General features: G+C 37.9%; 1 protein-coding gene and 1 long non-coding RNA gene across 3 annotated transcripts in view; one reads left to right on the top strand and one right to left on the bottom strand.

Moving 5' to 3' along the window:
• The window catches only part of LOC137291841 (IQ motif and ankyrin repeat domain-containing protein 1-like), a 282,934-nt gene extending 262,180 nt beyond the window's left edge, over positions 1-20,754 (top strand). The window contains exon 14 of the mRNA XM_067823385.1: positions 19,157-20,754. Within this exon, the coding sequence (XP_067679486.1) occupies positions 19,157-19,322 (166 nt within the window). The 3' untranslated portion in view covers positions 19,323-20,754. The remainder of the gene's footprint in view (positions 1-19,156) is intronic.
• Positions 528-20,258, bottom strand: LOC137291846 (uncharacterized). 2 transcript variants are annotated; one of them, XR_010957286.1, is made up of 4 exons: positions 20,106-20,258; positions 6,999-8,517; positions 5,967-6,614; positions 528-704 (listed from the first exon to the last, which is right to left on the bottom strand). It is a non-coding gene; the product is annotated as an uncharacterized lncRNA (long non-coding RNA). The 2 variants fall into 2 exon arrangements; XR_010957285.1 differs by lacking the exon at positions 528-704 and having other exon boundaries at positions 5,453-6,614.
• Positions 20,755-21,160: the final 406 nt, after the last annotated feature.

Consider the following 21,160-nt stretch of genomic DNA (forward strand, 5'->3'; position numbering starts at 1 on the left):
AACTTTGCAGTCCAGTCAAATGGAGACATTGTAAGTCATCGATTTCATGTGCATTAAACTTTTCACAAGACTCTCAATTGTGATTTGAAAACATATGTCATGTCAAGTGGGTCAAGAACAGATGAGGAAATGTGCTAACACTGATATCTTATGACACACCATCCTGTGCAACATTGTCATGTTGAAGTGAAACTTTATTACGCTTGATTTGTGCCTTGACTTATGGCATACTACTGCATACAAGTACAGGAACTTAATGTTTTCAAAGTTATTGCATACTTTGCTGCTAGGTATTGTTTTGTGGGATGAACTTATAAGTGCCTTGTGTCAAACTCATATTCACTTTAAACAACATGTCAACTTCGCATGAGCATGCAGGTGAAGGAGGGCCATTAGAGCACACCCAACCTGAGGCACCAACTGAACTAAATGGGGAACCTGGTCGGATTAGAACTCCGAGAGAAAACGGCCAAGCTCTGTATGATTCTATGAACTTTGACTATCACACAAAGTCAGTTGCTGCATGGAACTATGTTGCGATCAACATTGCATACTGTGACGAATGCCCAGATAACTTAATTTCACTAGGTGAAGGCGAGAAACGATTGTTGAATAGTTTTGTGAAGTATAGTGAACTTTCTGAAGACTCTGTTGGTTTTCATACCCAAGCTTGTACTGTCAGACAGATCTACAGACACACTTATCTGCAAAGAAATACAAGCATCATTTCAGTTATGCATCTGCCAAGTTTGACCTTTGAATCCAAATTGCTGTAGAAAATGCCACCCATAAATCTACAAAGAAAACATTGAAGTCAAGTGTTAAGAATTCCTCTTGCTGCAGTTAGCTTAGTTCAACCATAGCATGGGAGTTGGCCAAGGCAGATGCGGCCAAATCAGGGGTTATGTATGCAGTTAAGGAAGTGGACATTCTAATGCAACAAGCAGCTGCAGAAGAGGAACAACAAGTAATAGCAGCTCAGGCGAATAGGAAAAAGTCTGAGCTTGAAGCTGAACCTAAATTTCAATTGCAAGAGAAGGAAGTTGCACTAGCAGAAGCAGAAGTAGCAGCAATACAGTCATTGAGTGAAACATCAGAACATTCACAGACTGACATTGGTGTGCCAATATGTTTCACAACATCAACAAGACATAGAAGGGAAAGAAAATATTAGTAAGATTGCTTCAAGGCATAACAATCCTGACATTGATCACTGTAGCATGTCACAGCACCAAGGTATTACTGACCCTACACCTCGACCATTGAATGCAAATGCTCCATCATTCACCACAGCTTCTGAGTTCTCTAGATTTTTGCTGAAGAAAGACTTACTTCTCTCACTCCTCAGAAATTACAATGATCAGCCTGAAAGTTTTGGTATCTGGAAGGCAGGATTTATCAGTGTTATGGAGGAATTGCAGGTTTCTCCAAGTGAAGAACTTGACTTGTTGGTTAAATGGCTAGGGCCATGTCCTCAGCTTGGACCATGTCGAATCAGAACTCATAAAAAACTGTTGATTTTTACACTCAGTGAGTGTCGATTGTGCTTCCATGTACTTGACTTCACCCTGGCATGTGGCAAAAGAGTGCAGTGTTGTCAAAATGTGTGTACATGCGACTAACTTGGGATTCCTGGAAACTTTGTTTTCTTCATGAATGGATTGAGGCCAAGGTTTTCTCAAAGTGTACAAACATAACTGCCTTGCGGGGATGATGGCAGAGCAGAACTCCATTGGTTCAAATTTTTACATATAGATATTATTGTGACATGATGGAGTAAGAGTAGCATAAATCTGGTGTTTTGCCAGAACTGTTATCTTGCAAAATCCCATTCTAAATGGAAACAAATATACCATATTCCAGGTTTACTAACGTTTTGTTGCACAATTTTATATAGATAGGGGTGTTTTTTTGGCAAGGCATTCTGATTTATGTGTTAGATATTGTTTGTGTTAGGGGCTGTGTATTGTAATTGAATGTTTTTATAATAGAGGGTAATATGATAGTGAAATTCCCATAGAATTGTGGATGAAATATCATATAATTGTATTTTTTGAGCTTGAATAAATGTTTTGCTGCACAATTTTATATAGATAGGGGTGTTTTTTGGCAAGGCATTCTGATTTATGTGTTAGATATTGTTTATGTTACGGGCTGTGTATTGTAATTGAATGTTTTTTATAATAGAGGGTAATATGATAGTGAAATTCCCATAGAATTGTGGAGGAAATATCATACAATTGTATTTTTTGAGTTTGAATAAATGTTTTTTATCAGCATTTCCATCATGTCTGTTGTGTTCATATCAGTCATGTTGGTGGTCAAGCTGAAGTAAGCGCCATGAAATCAGACACATGTTCCATCCAAAAATTTCGAACTGCATAGATCTATGTGGCAAATTCCTGAGTCAGCGTCAAAATCCATGGAGTTGTTGTTGTTATGATCCACCATCATTGTGGTCAAATGGAAGTAGTTCTCACAATAAGACTTGTTAATGCGTGATTAAATGGCCTAAAATCAGTTTGTGTCAATCCAGAAGTGATGTCTTCTGATTTTTCTGAACAACCAATCAGAATCCAGTATTTTCCTGAATCATGGTAGAATTGTCATTGAATCACTTCTACTCTCATAGAATGCAACCATATTCCTAACCACTGAGAGGAAATACCTACCCCTGAGGTAGCAAGACATTATCCCCATCTTGAAGACATAGCAGGATTAATTACTCCTTTGGGTGATTCCGCCCACATCAATCTCTTGGTTGGGAGAAATATTGTGAAAGTGCACCATGTGAAACGGCCTAAAATCAGATTGCATCAATCCAGAAGTGATGTCGTCTGATTTTTCTGAACAACCAATCAGAATCCAGTATTTTCCTGAATCATAGTAGAATTGTCATTGAATCACTTCTACTCTCATAGAATGCAACCATATTCCTAACCACTGAGAGGAAATACCTACCCCTGAGGTAGCAAGACATTATCCCCATCTTGAAGACATAGCAGGATTAATTACTCCTTTGGGTGATTCCGTCCACATCAATCTCTTGGTTGGGAGAAATATTGTGAAAGTGCACCATGTGAAACGGCCTAAAATCAGATTGCGTCAATCCAGAAGTGATGTCGTCTGATTTTTCTGAACAACCAATCAGAATCCAGTATTTTCCTGAATCATAGTAGAATTGTCATTGAATCACTTGATTCTAGTGTCAGTTTAGAAGTCCCTACTCTCATAGAATGCAACCATATTCCTAACCACTGAGAGGAAATACCTACCCCTGAGGTAGCAAGACATTATCCCCATCATAGCAGGATTAATTACTCCTTTGGATGATTCCGCCCACATCAATCTCTTGGTTGGGAGAAATATTGTGAAAGTGCACCATGTGAAACGGCCTAAAATCAGATTGCGTCAATCCAGAAGTGATGTCGTCTGATTTTTCTGAACAACCAATCAGAATCCAGTATGTTCCTGAGTCATAGTAGAATTGTCATTGAATCACTTGATTCTAGTGTCAGTTTAGAAGTCCCTACTCTCATAGAATGCAACCATATTCCTAACCACTGAGAGGAAATACCTACCCCTGAGGTAGCAAGACATTATCCCCATCATAGCAGGATTAATTACTCCTTTGGATGATTCCGCCCACATCAATCTCTTGGTTGGGAGAAATATTGTGAATGTGCACCATGTGCTCGATCAGCATTTAGGGACTGGAAATGCCCCCTAAGGCCAAAGGTTGTGCCTAGGTTGGGTAATCATTAGTCTGTCGTACAGACCCTGAAGTATATATATCCAAGACAGCCCACGCAACAATTCTTTGAATGTCATTTAGAAGTGAAAATACATAAGAATGAAGATTTTTATGGATATCAACTTCTTTATGTGAGAACACAACGTTTCGGAGTTAATGCTTACTCATCACCTGATGAAGGAGTAAGCATTAACTCCGAAACGTTGTGTTCTCACATAAAGAAGTTGATATCCATAAAAATCTTCATTCTTCAGCCCACGCAAGTCTAGAAAATGTGGCAAGTCTAGATTTCCTTAGCTTCAGGCTGAAATGAAGAAAGTCTCAGGGCTCCATTTCATTATATTATTTTTTTTCACTATGAACGTTTTTTCTGTAAAATATGTTCATTTCAGAGACTAGCTGTTAGTCTAGGTAATCATAGGAGAAACCTGTCTTGGTAAAATGCACCAGCCAGAAAGTGTATCAGTGAATAAGACTAATGTACTTGGTGATGGATGTGAGACCATTTTTGATCAGTGTTCAAACAACTTCGAACTCAGAGAATCATTTTGTGAAAGGGATCTAAGCCTGACATCACTTGATACAGAAACGTGTAAAACATCAATATTTGAAATGACGAAGGATGATGAGAAGACAGGTCTTTCAGTAAATGATAGAGAGTTTCTAAAAATCATGGAGAATGGAATGTTCAAAGGCACGGATGGAAACTGGGTGGCACCCCTTCCCTTTCAATCTCCAAGGTTATGCCTGCCGAACAATAAGCCTCATGCTATAAGAAAAGCACACATCCTAGATCGTAGCCTTCATAGAGACCCAGTCAAGAGAAAGCATATGGTTGACTTTATGCAGAAGTTCTTCGACTAATGGCATGCAGAACTTGCACATGCACTGAAGGATAATGAAGAGTCCTTGGGAGTTTACCACCCAAAGAAGCCAAATCAAGTATGTGTTGTCATTGATTCTTCTGCACAGTATGATGGCACTTCCCTCAATGATATATCATTGCAAGGACCTGACCTAACAAACAGTTTGTTTGGCTCATTTCTACATTTCCGGAAGGAATCTGTTGCAGTCATGGGGGACATTCAACAAATGAGTAACTGGTGTATTTTTAGTGGTATGCAGGTATACTCTCCTGGGCTAGAGTTAGTGTTATGTTCAATGTAGAAGTGCAATCGCACACCACCCGGTTTTAACCCAACTCAGACTTGTTAAATCTTACTAACAAACTGTGGCTACCATAGTATAAGTACTCAAGGCATTGCTCATAAACTCATAATGAAGATTAGTCGCATGGCACGTAATATGAGCGAATTTTGTTGCTTCTCTATAAGTAAGATTTGCTGTCAAAGCCAGATTCGATTTTTAGATTACAGTGATGGTATATGTTAGGTCATAATTGATGCAACTACTTAATGGAATATATATGTCTGCCTGTTGTTTACTTGCAGCCATTTACCGGGTACAGTCAGCCCTGGAGTAATAAATGAAGCATTATTTTTCATTGGGAGGACTTGGGTAAACTAGACCGCTAGATCCCTGTTTGGCCCAACTTTGGGGGTGAGACGGAATAGTGGATGACAGTGTCAGTTAACATTTTGTTAATGTCCATGCAATTCCCCACATGCAATAAGATATCTGAATTAATTTTTAATGTGAACAAAAATGTCTCATAGTAAATTTTTTAAAAAGGCCAGATGATTGCAAGATGGGACTGTAAGCAGTCGTGGTTGAAGTGGCTCAAACACTGAATCAATTCACTATTGTCTTTGATATACTATTCAGTAATATATACACTGTCTGTCAGTTCAGAGCAGCCTGCTATACATAACTCTATTGTTATATGCTCCAGCAGACCGGCTGTCAAGGTGACTGTTCATAGCATAGCTGAACAGGTCAATGTGACTGCAAGACAGCCAGTAGTAAATAGGTGCACAGGCCACTGACACTTCGGAGGATGGCTCTCACCCAGTCCCTCTTTTTTAAGGGGGCTGGGACCGAAAATAAGCCTAAATAAGCCCATAAGGGCACATGGTTCAGAAACCCTAGTAAATAAGTACTGGGCAAACCACACAGTCTGCCAGATGTCCACTAATTTGCTCCTGGACCTCTCCTGCTTCGAAATTGGAAAGTACTTGTTGTACTGTTTTTGTTTGCATTGTATAGCTGTTCCAGGTCTCAAGCCAAGTACAGAGTTAGGCCCCCACATTACCTGTATTGTCTAGAATTGTTGGACTGTTCAACTGCATAGCAGAAGACAAGTCTCCTTGTTCTTGGAAAGCATATTTCTTCTGAAGGTAATCCAGCTGTTGCTTGTCGTCCAGCGCACCAGAGAAATCTCTTGTGTAGTCCATAGAATACAACTCATGATCGTGTTCTAGTAGTTTTCATTCTAGTTTTTGAATTGATGTTTGTAGCTCGCCAATGGGTATTTCGGAAAGGTCTATCTTGGCAGTAAATAGAGTGTAAGCCTTCTCTTCTGGAAACTATACATGCCACTTTACTATCACTTTCTTTCTGGTTTCTCTCTGTGTTCTAGTGATGGTGCTCTGTATTGCTCAGCAGCTTGTATTGCTACCATGTGTTTTTGGATGGTTCTAACAGGCATGTTTCTGAACATGATTTTGTCTTTTGTGATGGGTCTTCGGTGTGTAAATAGATACACAGTTTTTGTGGTTAAATAATATAGTTTGTTAAAAATAAATGTCATTTTGTTCTATTTCTAAATGCAGGCCATCCTGATGGATCTTGCTGGCATGAATAGTAGATGTGATCCGCTGTGTAGTCAATTAGTCGTCAGTTTTGGATTTAGGGTAAAACAGCATCCAGATTTCTTAAATATACATTCCTCAACACCAGTCTGAAATTAAAGAAAGAAAGGATACATTATTTCTCTTAAAATATGCCAAAGTAACAAAAAACAAAAGTAACATAAAATCCACATCCACAAATCTCTGAGATTTTGCTAAATACTTGTGGAGAACTGGTATGAAAAGGCAGTGAATCAGGGGCCATACATCTCAGCTGACTGAAAAGTTATGCCATGGCTTTCAATGCAAGAGAGTGAGAGGGCCATAGGTATGAGACAAGTGGGCAACATATTGCAAGGGCCATATGTGCTACATATCTACGTGCGGCAGGTATCAGAGCTCGACTTCCTCTGCATGGAATGGCATTGACCCAGGAATATCGTCGTCTTACATTACATTTGGTAAGTGTTTTTCACAGATGAAAGTCAATTTACCATGTTCCATAATGATGACTGGGTGCGAGTATACCATTGTACGGGTACCAGACTGCACTAGACTGTATCCAAGAAGTGGTCCAAGAATTGATCATTAATAAGGGTATTCACTTTCTTTTGCCAAACTAGTTACCACCTTACTGGGCTCATTGTCAAAAAATCTGGTTCATTTAACATTGATGTAAATCATTGACCTGATTGTTGTCCATAGGAAAATAGTATCTACAAATCAATACTATCTCTTAAATCTATACACAGTGAAAAAAACTTAAGCACCCCCTTGATTTTTGTGATGGGGAGCAGGTTCAAAGACACATTATGGAGAAACTGAAGATACTATAAATGCTCCAATACACAGAATGAAAAATGAATGGAATATGGTCCAAGACACAAATTCATTAAAGTGTGATCATTACAAGTCAGAAGGATGTGCATTTTTCAGAAATCATGTTGAAAAATCTGAATCAGTCTCTTAGGAACCATACAGCATCAATAATGTGTGCTGCCATGTCTTCTGGGCATACTCCTGACAAGTTGCCTGATTTGTTTCATGGTGAATCGCCGACACTTCTCTTGCTGCCTCCAGGGGTTTCTTCTCAGTAAACATCGACCCAATATGTCCTAGATATGCTCAACAGGATTTAAATCTGGAGACATTGCTGGCATTGGTATTTGAGTAACACAATTTTTCTCCAGATGCTGGGTCACAGCACATGCTTGAAGAGTGGCTGAGTTGCAGTTCTGTGGTCATCAAAAAGATCAATCACAACTGGATCCAGCACCTCAAAAGCAAGCGCTTGTAACTGCTTTGAGGTGGTTCCTCATGGTCTGATTGCTCAACTGTCAATAGGGTAGCCATGCCTGTTTCAAGGCAGTACTTGACGCAAATGGTTGACATCGTTGATGGCACAACAGACTCCGTCTTCTTGCAGTGTGGTAGCTCTGGGTCTACATTCGTGAACGTGTTTTGTTTGAAGCATGTTTTCACTTTTAAACAGTTGATTACCACAAAGTGGTAACCAGACTTTTTCCCAGTTTCTTTGTACGTCAGACCTGCTAAATGCTGCCCAATTGTAGCAGTGTATTAATGCTGTAATTCACCACATAATTCATAAACATCATTCATCACATATTTCATAGACATCATTATCTGTTCAATGTTCATTTGTTCCATGTTGTCTGTGTCTTGCCAATGAATGCCACCTCTGTACATCTTCACTTTTTTCTTCTGTTTCTGGAATTTTGTCAACAAGGATTTCCCTTCACTTCCTCTCTATTCGTAGCCAGGTAACCCATTCTTTGGGAGTTTCCCTTTTCTGTTAGTAGGACACATCAAAGACTTCCTTTGATATGCTACCTATATTCTTATTGGCTATTGTACCCTCTGTCCTTACTTCCTTTGGCCACCTGTTTCCAACCTCACTTCACTGGCTGTTGCTGAGGTGGAAACATCATTTCCTTTTCCAGGTATGGCCACTTTTCTATTCTGTTTCCATCTGCCTCTTTACTTCATAATTCCCTATAAATAGATGCAAAATATTAAACAATAATAAAATATAATTAAAAGTAATATTTAATCAATAATTCTACAAATTTAGGAATATATATTATGATTAAGGTAAACTGTAAACATGGCTTGGACCATGTGCTTTTTGAATGTTTTAGTAACTTTATGCAGGCGCTTTAAAAGGATATTAGATAATTTGCTGTGATATGTACACTAAAGTCTGTTTGATTCCGATGAATTGAATTGAGACCGATGAATTGCTCACTAACACAAAATCTAATAACTGCAACAAAACCAAATTTTGCATAGCCACATGAAATCAACAGACCAACTCTGATGATGCGTCTCATAATTTGGGACACCCGAATAGAAAAGTTGTTTAACAAATGATCATCATTTTCTTGTCACCTTTCGCTATTTTGTTCGAGGGGGGCCTCTTACTGGTAGAACAGCCAGGTGGGCAAGGTGCACATGTGAAATTGACACGCGATTTGATCGACAAACCAGACATTCGGGCACTTGCTGCTAGAACAGCCAGGTAATCAACAAGCATGTTGTGAAGATGGGGTCATCTCAAAAGCCGTTATCTGATTACCACTTGAGATGTTCAATGGGAGACAGTGTTGCCACTTTCAGAAGACGCTGTTGTCCGAATCGGTGTCGCTGTCATCAGAGTCTACCCTGATGACGACTGGCTTGATGGTGGCATGGTCCAGTCCACTTTGTTCCCAATAATGTCTTTCTATTTCATTCTCAACTTTCTCAACACACTTTTGCCATGTTTCCTGCTTGATGGTGTCTATTGACTGTTGAACAATCGTCTGTACATCCCGAAGTTTGAATGTTACATTTTGCCTGCCAACATCCGTTTTCATGATACCCCAAATGAGTTCTATGGGTTTAAATCGCAATGATAGGCTGGCAGTCGCAAAACTGAATGACCATGCTCTGTAAGGTACTCATCAACCTTAAAGACAGGTGTGGTTTTATTTGACTTTATGATGTCATACAGAACAGGTTTGGTTGCTTTTTCTGGATACGATATTGCTTTGTTTTGCAACCATTCTATCATGTCCCCCTTCTTACTGTTAGATGTTGGGGCCTTTGTATCAGGTACTTGAATGCAGGAACATGAAGTTAGAAACGGATTCGGGATTCGAGATTCGGGATTCGAATCCCGAATCTGAATATTTTGTTCACATTCGGGAAACAAATCCTTAATTTAAATTTCTTTATGTATGTATGTATGTATGTATGTATGTATGTATGTATGTATGTATGTATGTATGTATGTATGTATGTATGTATGTATGTATGTATGTATGTATGTTTGTATGTATGTATGTATGTATCTCTGTAGCTCTATGTATGTATCTATGTGTCTCTGTATCTATGTATCTGTGTATCATGTATGTATATATCATGTATCATGTATGTGTCTATGTATCTGTGTGTTCATCTATTTATGCATCTATGTATCTATGCATCTATGTATGTGTATATGTATGTATCTATGTTTACATCTCTGTATGTATCTATTTATCTATATATCTGTCTATGGATCAATGCATCTATGTATGTGTGTGTGTGTGCGTGCGTGCGTGCGTGCGTGCGTGCGTGCGTGCGTCTGTATTTATGTATCTATGTATGTATGTATCTATGTATGCACCTATGTATCTATTCGTGCATCTATGTATCTATATCTGTATCTATGTAGGTATCTATATGTCTATGTATCTGTGAATCATGTATGTATGTATGTATCATGTACCGTGTATGTATTCTATGTGTGCATCTATGCATGCATCTATGTATCTCTGTATGTATCTATGTATCTCTGTATCTATCTGTGTATCTATGCATGTATCTATGTATCTATTTATGTATCTATGTATCTATTTATCTATATATCTGTCTATTTATCAATGCATCTATGTATGTATGTGTGTGTGCATGCGTGCGTGTGTGTGTGTGTATGTAGATATGTATGTATGTATCTATGTACGTATCTATGTGTGTATCTATGCATCTATTTGTGTATCCATGATTCTATGTATCTATGTATGTGTATGTACATCCAAGAATGTTTTAATTTTACTTTCGGGATTAAAATCTTAAAAATTATGAACACCCAAACCTACAATTTTCCATATTTCAGCCTCAACATTGACTTTTCTTCATATTCGGGTTTCGGTATTTGAATCCCGAATCTGAATATTTTGTTCGGATTCGGATCCCGAATCTGAATATTTTGTTCGGATTCGGGATTCAAATCCCGAATCTGAATATTTTGTTCAGATTCGGAGTTATGAACATCAGTGTCAATATACATAATCTCACCCCTTCTAAGGTACTAGGGGCCGCTAGTAAACCTGGGTATCGTAAAAACATGAACACCCAAACCTACATTTTTCCACATTTCAGCCTCAACATTGACTTTTCTTCATATTCGGGTTTCGGCATTTGAATCCCGAATTTGAATATTTTGTTCGGATTCGGAGTTATGAACATCAGTGTCAATATACATCATCTCACCCCTTCTAAGGTACTAGGGGCCGCTATTAAAGCTGGGTATGGTAAAAACATGAACACCCAAACCTACATTTTTCCATATTTCAGCCTCAACATTGACTTTTCTTCATATTCGGGTTTTCGGTATTTGAATCCCGAATCTGAATATTTTGTTCGGATTCGGATCCCGAATCTGAATATTTTGTTCGGATTCGGGATTCAAATCCCGAATCTGAATATTTTGTTCAGATTCGGAGTTATGAACATCAGTGTCAATATACATAATCTCACCCCTTCTAAGGTACTAGGGGCCGCTAGTAAACCTGGGTATCGTAAAAACATGAACAGCCAAACCTACATTTTTCCACATTTCAGCCTCAACATTGACTTTTCTTCATATTCGGGTTTTCGGTATTTGAATCCCGAATCTGAATATTTTGTTCGGATTCGGGATTCAAATCCCAAATCTGAATATTTTATTCAGATTCGGAGTTATGAACATCAGTGTCAATATACATTATCTCAATCCTTCTAAGGTACTAGGGGCCGCTAGTAAACCTGGGTATGGTAAAAACATGAACACCCAAACCTACATTTTCCCATATTTCAGCCTCAACATTGACTTTTCTTCATATTCGGGTTTCGGTATTTGAATCCCGAATCTGAATATTTTGTTCGGATTCGGGATTCGAATCTCGAATCTGAATATTTTGTTCGGATTCGGGATTCAAATCCCGAATCTGAATATTTTGTTCAGATTCGGAGTTATGAACATCAGTGTCAATATACATAATCTCACCCCTTCTAAGGTACTAGGGGCCGCTAGTAAACCTGGGTATCGTAAAAACATGAACACCCAAACCTACATTTTTCCACATTTCAGCCTCAAACCTACATTTTTCCATATTTCAGCCAGAATCGGGATTCGAATAATTTTGTACGTTATCCAAAGAGTGATTAGACACAACGAGAATGGATACTGTGGCACCATTCATAAGGAACAATGCATCAGTTGTCTCAACCCACGTTATAGATGTTTTGTGGGTATAATGAACAAATAATATTTTTATATGTCCTCTTTCATGTTTCTAAGACAGTGTAAGTGCATCTGTATTTACATTCTTCTCTTGTCAAATGTTCTACAAGTATTTAAGAAATTATATGTTATTGTGTAAGAAGTCAACGAATTGGTAACAACAAAAAATATTACAGCTTTTAGCTAGACGTTCACAATATTTACGCCCGTTAAACATGACTGACCTTCCCCAAATCGGTTGCTTTCATTAATGTATTTGCGCATTTCAGTGATACGTCGTTGTTCGCAACTTGGCATTCCCATAATTAGAATAAAACGTTTCTTACAAATGAAATTTCGTCATTAGTTCCGTGAAAGATAATTTTAAAACAGAAACGACGCGATTAAAGGGAGACATTTTCAAATCATAGTAATATCAAAATCGTGAAATCGTGATTGTAATTACTAACAACATAAACTACAAACCATTCGCCCATATACACACATAACGTTAGTAAGCTGAGACGACTTGTGTCCTCACAAACACAAGAACATATATGATTTCTTAATGTTGCATGTGAAAACTGTGATGAAATGAAACTAGAAACGTTAATGAAATAACTCTAAATTCATACACATTTGTAGACAGTTAACAATGATTTGTGATGACTATCAAAACACTGACATACTTTTTGAAATGTCTTTGCTTTATTTCGTTAACTCCATCTTCACTATATTTCCTAAATGTTCTATCAGATGTCAGTCCCAATGCTCAAGGCGTCTGGAAGAAGAAAGAAAATATCATAGATTGAATACGTGTGGTAGAAAGCCATTGATGGTTTTGTGTCTTGCGCATGTATTATGGTATGTCGCGATACTGACCAAGCTTTAGTCAACGATACAGTGATAGATGTAAAGTCAGTATATGCGAGGACTATATATTTATTTCACTTCTTTGTATCGCCTTCGTGTGCTCATAAAATTACATGTTGCAAGTGAAAGTGTGCGTGGCTAAATACAAACGGTGCCGTTTTCCAACTCTTCCACGGACTGTTCCTCCCTGAAGCGACAGGTAGTATTTGCCAAATGGTCTATTTTTAGGTAAGCATTCGTTTTGTCGTTGAAGTATTTTACTTTAGTGGCATGTTTAGGCATGTGTAATTAGGAGGCACTGATAAACCTAGAAGTCCTTTGTCAATAAATGGTCGATGCTGACAAACGCTGACAAACGAAAAGCAAAAACTGAGGAGCAGTGGTCAATGGTTGAAAATACGATAAATGTTTCCTACTCGATTTTTTTCTTTGCAGTATGATATGTTTATTTGTTTACATCTGTTGTAATCACACTTTATTACATCTACTGTTTGGAATCAGTGTCGCATGGATGAATGACAAAACGAGAAGGATAGGATATAGTGATGTAATTGGTTTGAGGCCACTTATTAAAACAAAGCTTGGAAAACACACATGCAGGCATGTACTGTCACTGGGGATGGGGTGGGGTGGGGGAGTTGGGGGAGATATTGATGTAAACATAGTGCTGGATATTTTCTTACAAGAAATATTGCATTTTAAGGTCCATGTCAAACCGAGGATAAAGGATATTTGGTTCCAAACTAACCGTATGTTAACAAGGAAGGAACTAAATATAGAATGCACCCATTAATCCACTGCCCAGACAGTTCCTTTAGCTATCATGATTCTTGAAAGAAGGCGTAAAAGAAGCAAATGTAAGTTGGTTTTTTGCGTCAATATTTGGTTTGAACATATTTCTATTGATAAAAATGAACTGGCATTAGTGAACAAGCTTTACAATTTATATCAACACTGCTTCCATTCAACATGCAAAAATCAAATGAAGCATATGTCGTCAGCGAAACTGGCTACCTAATAAATACTATGTATTTCCATGTGGCATGAAATACAAGTACAACTATCATCTAATTTTACCTAAGTAGAGAGGCACGGTTTAGTGTGTCTAACAAGCCATTTGTGGAAATAAAGAACAATTATGAGAAGACTATTGTTAAGTCAAGTTAATTTTTCTGTGAAAATATAAAGCATTGTGTCTTGATGATAAAATCTATTTTATGGTTTTCACAGTGAGAAAATATTCCTTGTTTCCCTTCATAACGGTATTCAGCTTATGACCGGTAATACAAAATTACATATTAGTTGTTATCTGAATATCGTTATCTAAATTGTAAAACTTGTTCAGTAATGCCAGTTCATTTTTATCAATAGAAATATGTTCAAACCAAATATTGACGCAAAAAATCAACTTACATTTGCTTCTTTTTACGCCTTCATTCAAGAATCATGATATGTATCATGGGTGCATTCTATATTTAGTTCCTTCCTTGTTAACATACGGTTAGTTTGGAACCAAATATCCTTTATCCTCGGTTTGACATGGACCTTAAAATGCAATATTTCTTGTAAGAAAATATCCAGCACTATGTTTACATCAATATCCACGCCACGCCACCCCATCCCACCTCACCCCCAGTGAGGGTACATGCCTGCATGTGTGTTTCCCATCACGTATATCCTATCCTTCTCGTTTTGTCATTCATCCATGCGACACTGATTCCAAACAGTAGATGTAATAAAGTGTGATTACAACAGATGTAAACAAATAAACATATCATACTGCAAAGAAAAAAATCGAGTAGGAAACATTTATCGTATTTTCAACCATTGACCACTGCTCCTCAGTTTTTGCTTTTCGTTTGTCAGCGTTTGTCAGCATCGACCATTTATTGACAAAGGACTTCTAGGTTTATCAGTGCCTCCTAATTACACATGCCTAAACATGCCACTAAAGTAAAATACTTCAACGACAAAACGAATGCTTACCTAAAAATAGACCATTTGGCAAATACTACCTGTCGAACAAAATATTCAGATTTGGGATTTGAATCCCGAATCCGAACAAAATATTCAGATTCGGGATTCAAATACCGAAAACCCGAATATGAAGAAAAGTCAATGTTGAGGCTGAAATATGGAAAAATGTAGGTTTGGGTGTTCATGTTTTTACCATACCCAGGTTTAATAGCGGTCCCTAGTACCTTAGAAGGGGTGAGATTATGTATATTGACACTGATGTTCATAACTCCGAATCTGAACAAAATATTCAAATTCGGGATTTGAATCCCGAATCCGAACAAAATATTCAGATTCGGGATTCAAATGCCAAAGTTGAGGCTGAAATATGAAAAAATGTAGGTTTGGGTGTTCATGTTTGTAAGAGTATAATCCCGAATCTGAAAATAAAATATTGATAGATAGATACACAGATACATAGATACATAGATACACTGATAAATGGATAGATACATAGATAAATAGACAGATACATAGATAGATACACAGGTGCATAGATAGATACACAGATACATAGAGACATACACAGATACATTTATGATACATAGATACCTACATAGATACATCCATAGATACCTACATAGATACGTTCACAGATACCTACATAGATACCTACATAGATACATTCATAGATACCTACATAGATAGATACATAGACAGATACGTAGATACAGAGATGCATACACAGACAGATACGTAGATACAGAAATGCATACATAGACAGATACGTAGATACAGAGATGCATACATAGACAGATACGTAGATACAGAAATGCATACATAGACAGATACGTAGATACAGAGATGCATACATAGACAGATACGTAGATACATGATACATACATAGATACGTAGATACATGATACATAGATACATGATACATATATAGATACGTAGATATATGGTACATACGTGATACATACATGATACATGATACGTACATGCTACATAATACACACATGATACATGATATGTAAATGCCTTATGATACATACATGATACATACATAGATACATATATGCTAAATGATACATACATGCTACATGATAGACACATGCAACATGATACATACATGATACATACATGGTACATGATACATACATGATACATACATACATGATACATACATACATACATGATACACACGATACATGCATACATGCATACATGATACATGATACACACATGGTACATGATACATACATACATGCTACATGATACATACATGTTACATACATGATACATGATACATACATGATACAGACATACATGCATGCATACATACATACATACATACATACATACATACATACATACATACATACATACATACATACATACATCAGGTTTAAAATCTCGAATCCGAACAAAATATTCAGATTCGGGATTCGAATCCCGAATCTGAAAAAAATATTCAGATTCGGGATTCGAATCCCGAATCCCGAATCCTTTTCTAACTTCATGTTCCTCTTGAATGCCATGATATGGAGCGTTATCCATGACAATCAGACTTTTGGGGGGCAGTGCTGGGACCAATTGATTTTGTACCCATTCTAAGAAAACCATCCTGTTATTTCGGTACGATAGTCTCGGTTGTGTTTAGATTTTGCATTGAAGACTAGGGAGCAGCCATGTGGGAATCCCCAACTCTTGCAACCAGCATGGAGCACAACCAGTCGCTCTCCCTTGTCAAGTGGTAATTTTCTGGCACAGGACTCTGAAGAGGAGCTAGCGAACCATTGTGTCCCTGTAATATGGGAAGCATTTACCCATGTTTCATCCAAATATACAGGCTCGTAACCCTGTGTACATTTCTTTTGAATTGTGCGTAAGTACTGGTTTCTTAGTCGAACAATATCAGACCTCTTACACAGTGCACGTCTATTTTCTGAGCCTACTGTTTTGTAACGGAAGCCAAACTTGTGAAGCAACTTCCATAAGTGATATTTTGAGATGACCAAAGAATGATTGTCGATTTCATGTGGCTGTGCAAAATTTGGTTTGGTTGCAGTTATTAGATTTTGTGTTAGTGAGCAATTCATCGGTATCAATTCAATTCATCATGCCATTACATTCTGTCTTCTCCTTATTCAACAACAAATATACACATTGCCATTAATTAAGCGCCAGCAAAAGTAATTGTAGATTGTAACAAAAAGGGATCCAACTTTTTTGAACATGATGAGGCGTAGGCCTTCTAAAAATATCAGATGGCAGATTACTGGTATGCATGAAGCTGGTTTGACCTGTTGCAGCAATGGGTCCAGATTGAATATCAATCACACTCTCATTAGTCACCTTGTTAGGAAACATGCAGCCACTGGTTACGTCAAGGATTGTCCACGATCAGGAAGGCTGAGAAAGACTACTCCCCATGATGACCGTGCCCTAGTTTGCCTAATGAGACGGCAGCCCATGAGCAATGCCAAAGTTCTCAGAGAACAATGGGGAGAGGGTGTGCATCTCTCAACCAGCACCATCTGAAGGAGGCTCCGGTCTGCTGGACTCCATGCACGTTGTCCAATCAGACGTCCCTTACTCACTGATGGACACAAGGCTCAATGTTTGGTATGGTGTAATCAAAACCACAATCTGAGGACATCAGAGGATCCATTGGTCCTATGAAAGCTGTTTTCTTCTTTGTATTACTGATGGCCGTTGGCGAGTTTGGAGAAGGAGTAATGAGGCTTATCAACAGTAGATGATCCATGCAGCTGAACACTTTGGTGGTGCCCCTGCAATGGTGTGTGGGTGTATCACTATGACTGTAAGCTGAATCTTATCACCATTCAAGGGACACTCAATGGTCTGAGTTACCAACTTGAAGTACTGGAGGCTGCTGTGGTCCCACATTTTGATAACCACTCGGTCAATATTTATGGACAACAATGCAAAGCCCGATCGTTCCAGAGCTGTTATCTCATACTTGCAGAACAATGCAGTCGACAGATTACCTTAGCCTACGAGAAGCCCTTATCTCGACCTAATTGAGTATTTATGGGACCATCTGGGGCGTCAAGTAAAGCATCACCTGTTCAAAATGTACAGGAATTAGCCCTGGCTCTTAATGACGAATGACAGAGGATTCCAATGATGTGTGTTCAGCGTTTCATTTCCAGAGGATTGCAGCAGTTATCCGTGCTAGGGAAGAATACACCAGATACTGATATCACCATTACTGTTGGCTTAGGATTGAATAGTAAACTTTTTTGGAGGACTTGGTGTACGTTGAACCGCAGACATTGTGGTCGAAAGTAGCAGCAGTGTTGGTTGTTGATGGATTGACACTTTAGATGGTTCAGTTAATGAAATTATAACCATGTGTTTGGTTTCCATATCATGAATGACCAGTGTGTTGTGTTGAACACAATCTTATAGCATGAAAATGGGTAGTGCTTAATTAATGCTCATGTGTATAGTTTGATATCATCCATGATTTGATTTCCTGAAAGCAGAGCTGAAGTTTGATGATACTGAATAAAATGTCATCCGATTCAAATGCAATGTAGAACTATGTGTTATCTGTATACATGTGGAAACCAGTGAAATACCTTCTGATAATGTCACCAATGGGGAGAAGGTAGACTGCAAACAGAAGAACCTAAAATGCAGGTTAGGACTGAAAATTGACTTTTAGTGACTGGACTATAATCCAGTTCTTTTACAGTCGAGTTCTGTTTACATGGACTCCATGTTCCCAGAAATCCCACCTTTTGCAGTGAAATGAGAGTTGAGAGTTGACCCGATTACCCGTCTTACTTTCTGACAGGAAGGCACATGAGTTAATGCTTGCTGGACAACTCATTATTGTGTTCACTGTTATCTCTCTGCAGTTGTTTGTCTTTGTTAATTACTCGTCAACACATCCTCATGAGGTATGATTTGGCATTGAGGAAATGCAATTAAGAGTGAGAAAAAGCAATTAAGCAATGAATACATTAACAGATGTATAATGCATTGTCACAAATCTGTTGTGGGGACTTGAGCATGACTAATCAACATGCAAATGCAAACATGATGATTGTTGAAAAAGAGCAATTCGTTGGCACACAACCAGTTTATTGTTATGTATATGCTAAATGTGTCAACCTGAAAGAAAGAAATTCATTGTACAACTCCTAAACGTGTTTCTTGGTAAATTCAAATAGCTGGACAACTTACGTGATTTTCAGATGTAACCAAAATGTCCATGTAAACACAGTTCTGCCTCTGTAACATGACTTTTTGTGTTTGCAGGTATTTCAGTTTGCTGAAGGATGGTGATGGAGAGGAATACAGCAGAAACAAATTCAATGACCTCTATGCACAGAATTTTCGCTTCTTTATTGTCACCAAGAATTCCTACCCTGCAGAATCTCTGATAGAAATGACCTATCCAATAAGGGTGTTTATCCCTACATGATTCCGAATTACACCTCTAACAAAACACAGAAAAATAGATAAATTGTATTAAAAGTACCATACCTGGACAAGTCTTGTAAATTACTTATTACATAGTTTAAGTGACTACATTATCTAAATTTTAGTTGAAGACAATGTATCTATTACATCACTGCTGTAAATCTTGTAGTTTGGCGGCTATCTTAGAAAATTATTCTCTTTCATTGTTTACAATATTTCTTGTTGTCAACACCTACTGTGTCAGAAGTGTAGTTCCTACCAGGTTATGTGTTAACACTATTTAACTAAGATTCAAATTAGTTTATTGTTCCTGTCATCACATTCAATCCATCAAATCTGTGGTGATATATAGGTTGTGATGTACATTTGGACATGTTACCTTTGAAAATTTGGTTTTCTGCACGCTGTACACATGCAATCTTTTTCACCGTTGTTCACTGTTCAGTTGCCTGTTTGAAATTTCAGCTTGAAATGAGATGTTTTTTACACTTGGTGAAAAGGGTAATTCTTATAGACCTTTTGGAATTTGGTCAAACTTAGGGGCACATTGCTGTTCAGTTAAGTGTGAATCAGAATGGTGTTAGTAGATTTGCAGAGATTTCAAGGATTATGCACATTGACCAGTTTGCACATTCAGTTTGTGTTTCCATGAATGTCGGCAGAGAATTTATCATGGCAATGGAGAGCGAATCACCTATGCAACTGTAGCCATGCATAGCCTATTTGGTGGGGGGAGTCATGGTTTTGGCAGGAATAACTCTTAAATTATTAACAGTAATCTTACCAGACAAAAGTCTGAATCCTCCTGTAAGCTATGCATGGATTTATGGTTGACCGTCTTCACTGCAAGAGAGCATTAGGCATCCTAGGACCAGTATTGAGCAGCCTGCATGCTCACCAGAGCTCCAACTGAGTATGCCGGGGATGAGCTTGGATGACTTGTCTGCATATGTCACCCAGCATCAATGGATCTCCAAGGACTCTAGTAGGGAAATGGAATAAAACTCAGCAAGCTTTTCTTTGCAAATTTGATAAGAAGCATGAGAACAAAGGGCACCTGTACCTGCTATAGTACTGTCGGAAATAGACTTTTTTTTCATATTTATCTCTACAAATTATGTAGTTGATATGTTAAAGTGTGAAATATATACACATGATTAATTAAGAACCACCAAAAGTAATTGTCGATTGTAACAAAAAGGAATCAAAACAGAGAAGTCAACCAGTTACATCTAAATACACATGCAGTTAGCGTGAAATTCATGTGCTGACTCAAAATGCATGCTTTTCAAGCGTAAGTTCTGTCGTTGTACAAGGGACTGAGGAGTATAAATGGTGAAATGAAGTATTCTCATTGCTTTCTTGTCGACACATCAATAAGTGAACAGTGCTGAATTGAACATGTGACTGTCAATAAATTTCATGAGAAAGTAGCAGCAGTGTTGGTAGTTGATGGATTGACACTTTAGATGGTTCAGTTAACAAAATTATAACCATGTGTTTGGTTTCCATATCATGAATGACCAGTGTGTTGTGTTGAACACAATCTTATAGCATGAAAATTGGGTGACTTAATAAATGCTCATGAGTATATGTTAAAGGAAGTTTGGCCTAACTACAGTTCTAGAAGTAGGGAGACAGGAAGGGCACAAACAAGGGACTTTACTTAAGAGAGATTAGTGCAGAAATAAAAAATGCAGATTTTTTTCAGTGTCCAAATCGACTTTTTCTGAACAGACCATGGCTTCATACAAATTAGTGGGCTATAAAATTCTATTGCAAAGCACACTTTTTAAATGCCCAATGTTAAACTTGGCTTCATTTTAAATGACAGCTTAC

This window comes from Haliotis asinina, chromosome 7, assembly GCF_037392515.1.
Source record: "Haliotis asinina isolate JCU_RB_2024 chromosome 7, JCU_Hal_asi_v2, whole genome shotgun sequence".
Taxonomy (NCBI): Eukaryota; Metazoa; Mollusca; class Gastropoda; order Lepetellida; family Haliotidae; genus Haliotis; species Haliotis asinina.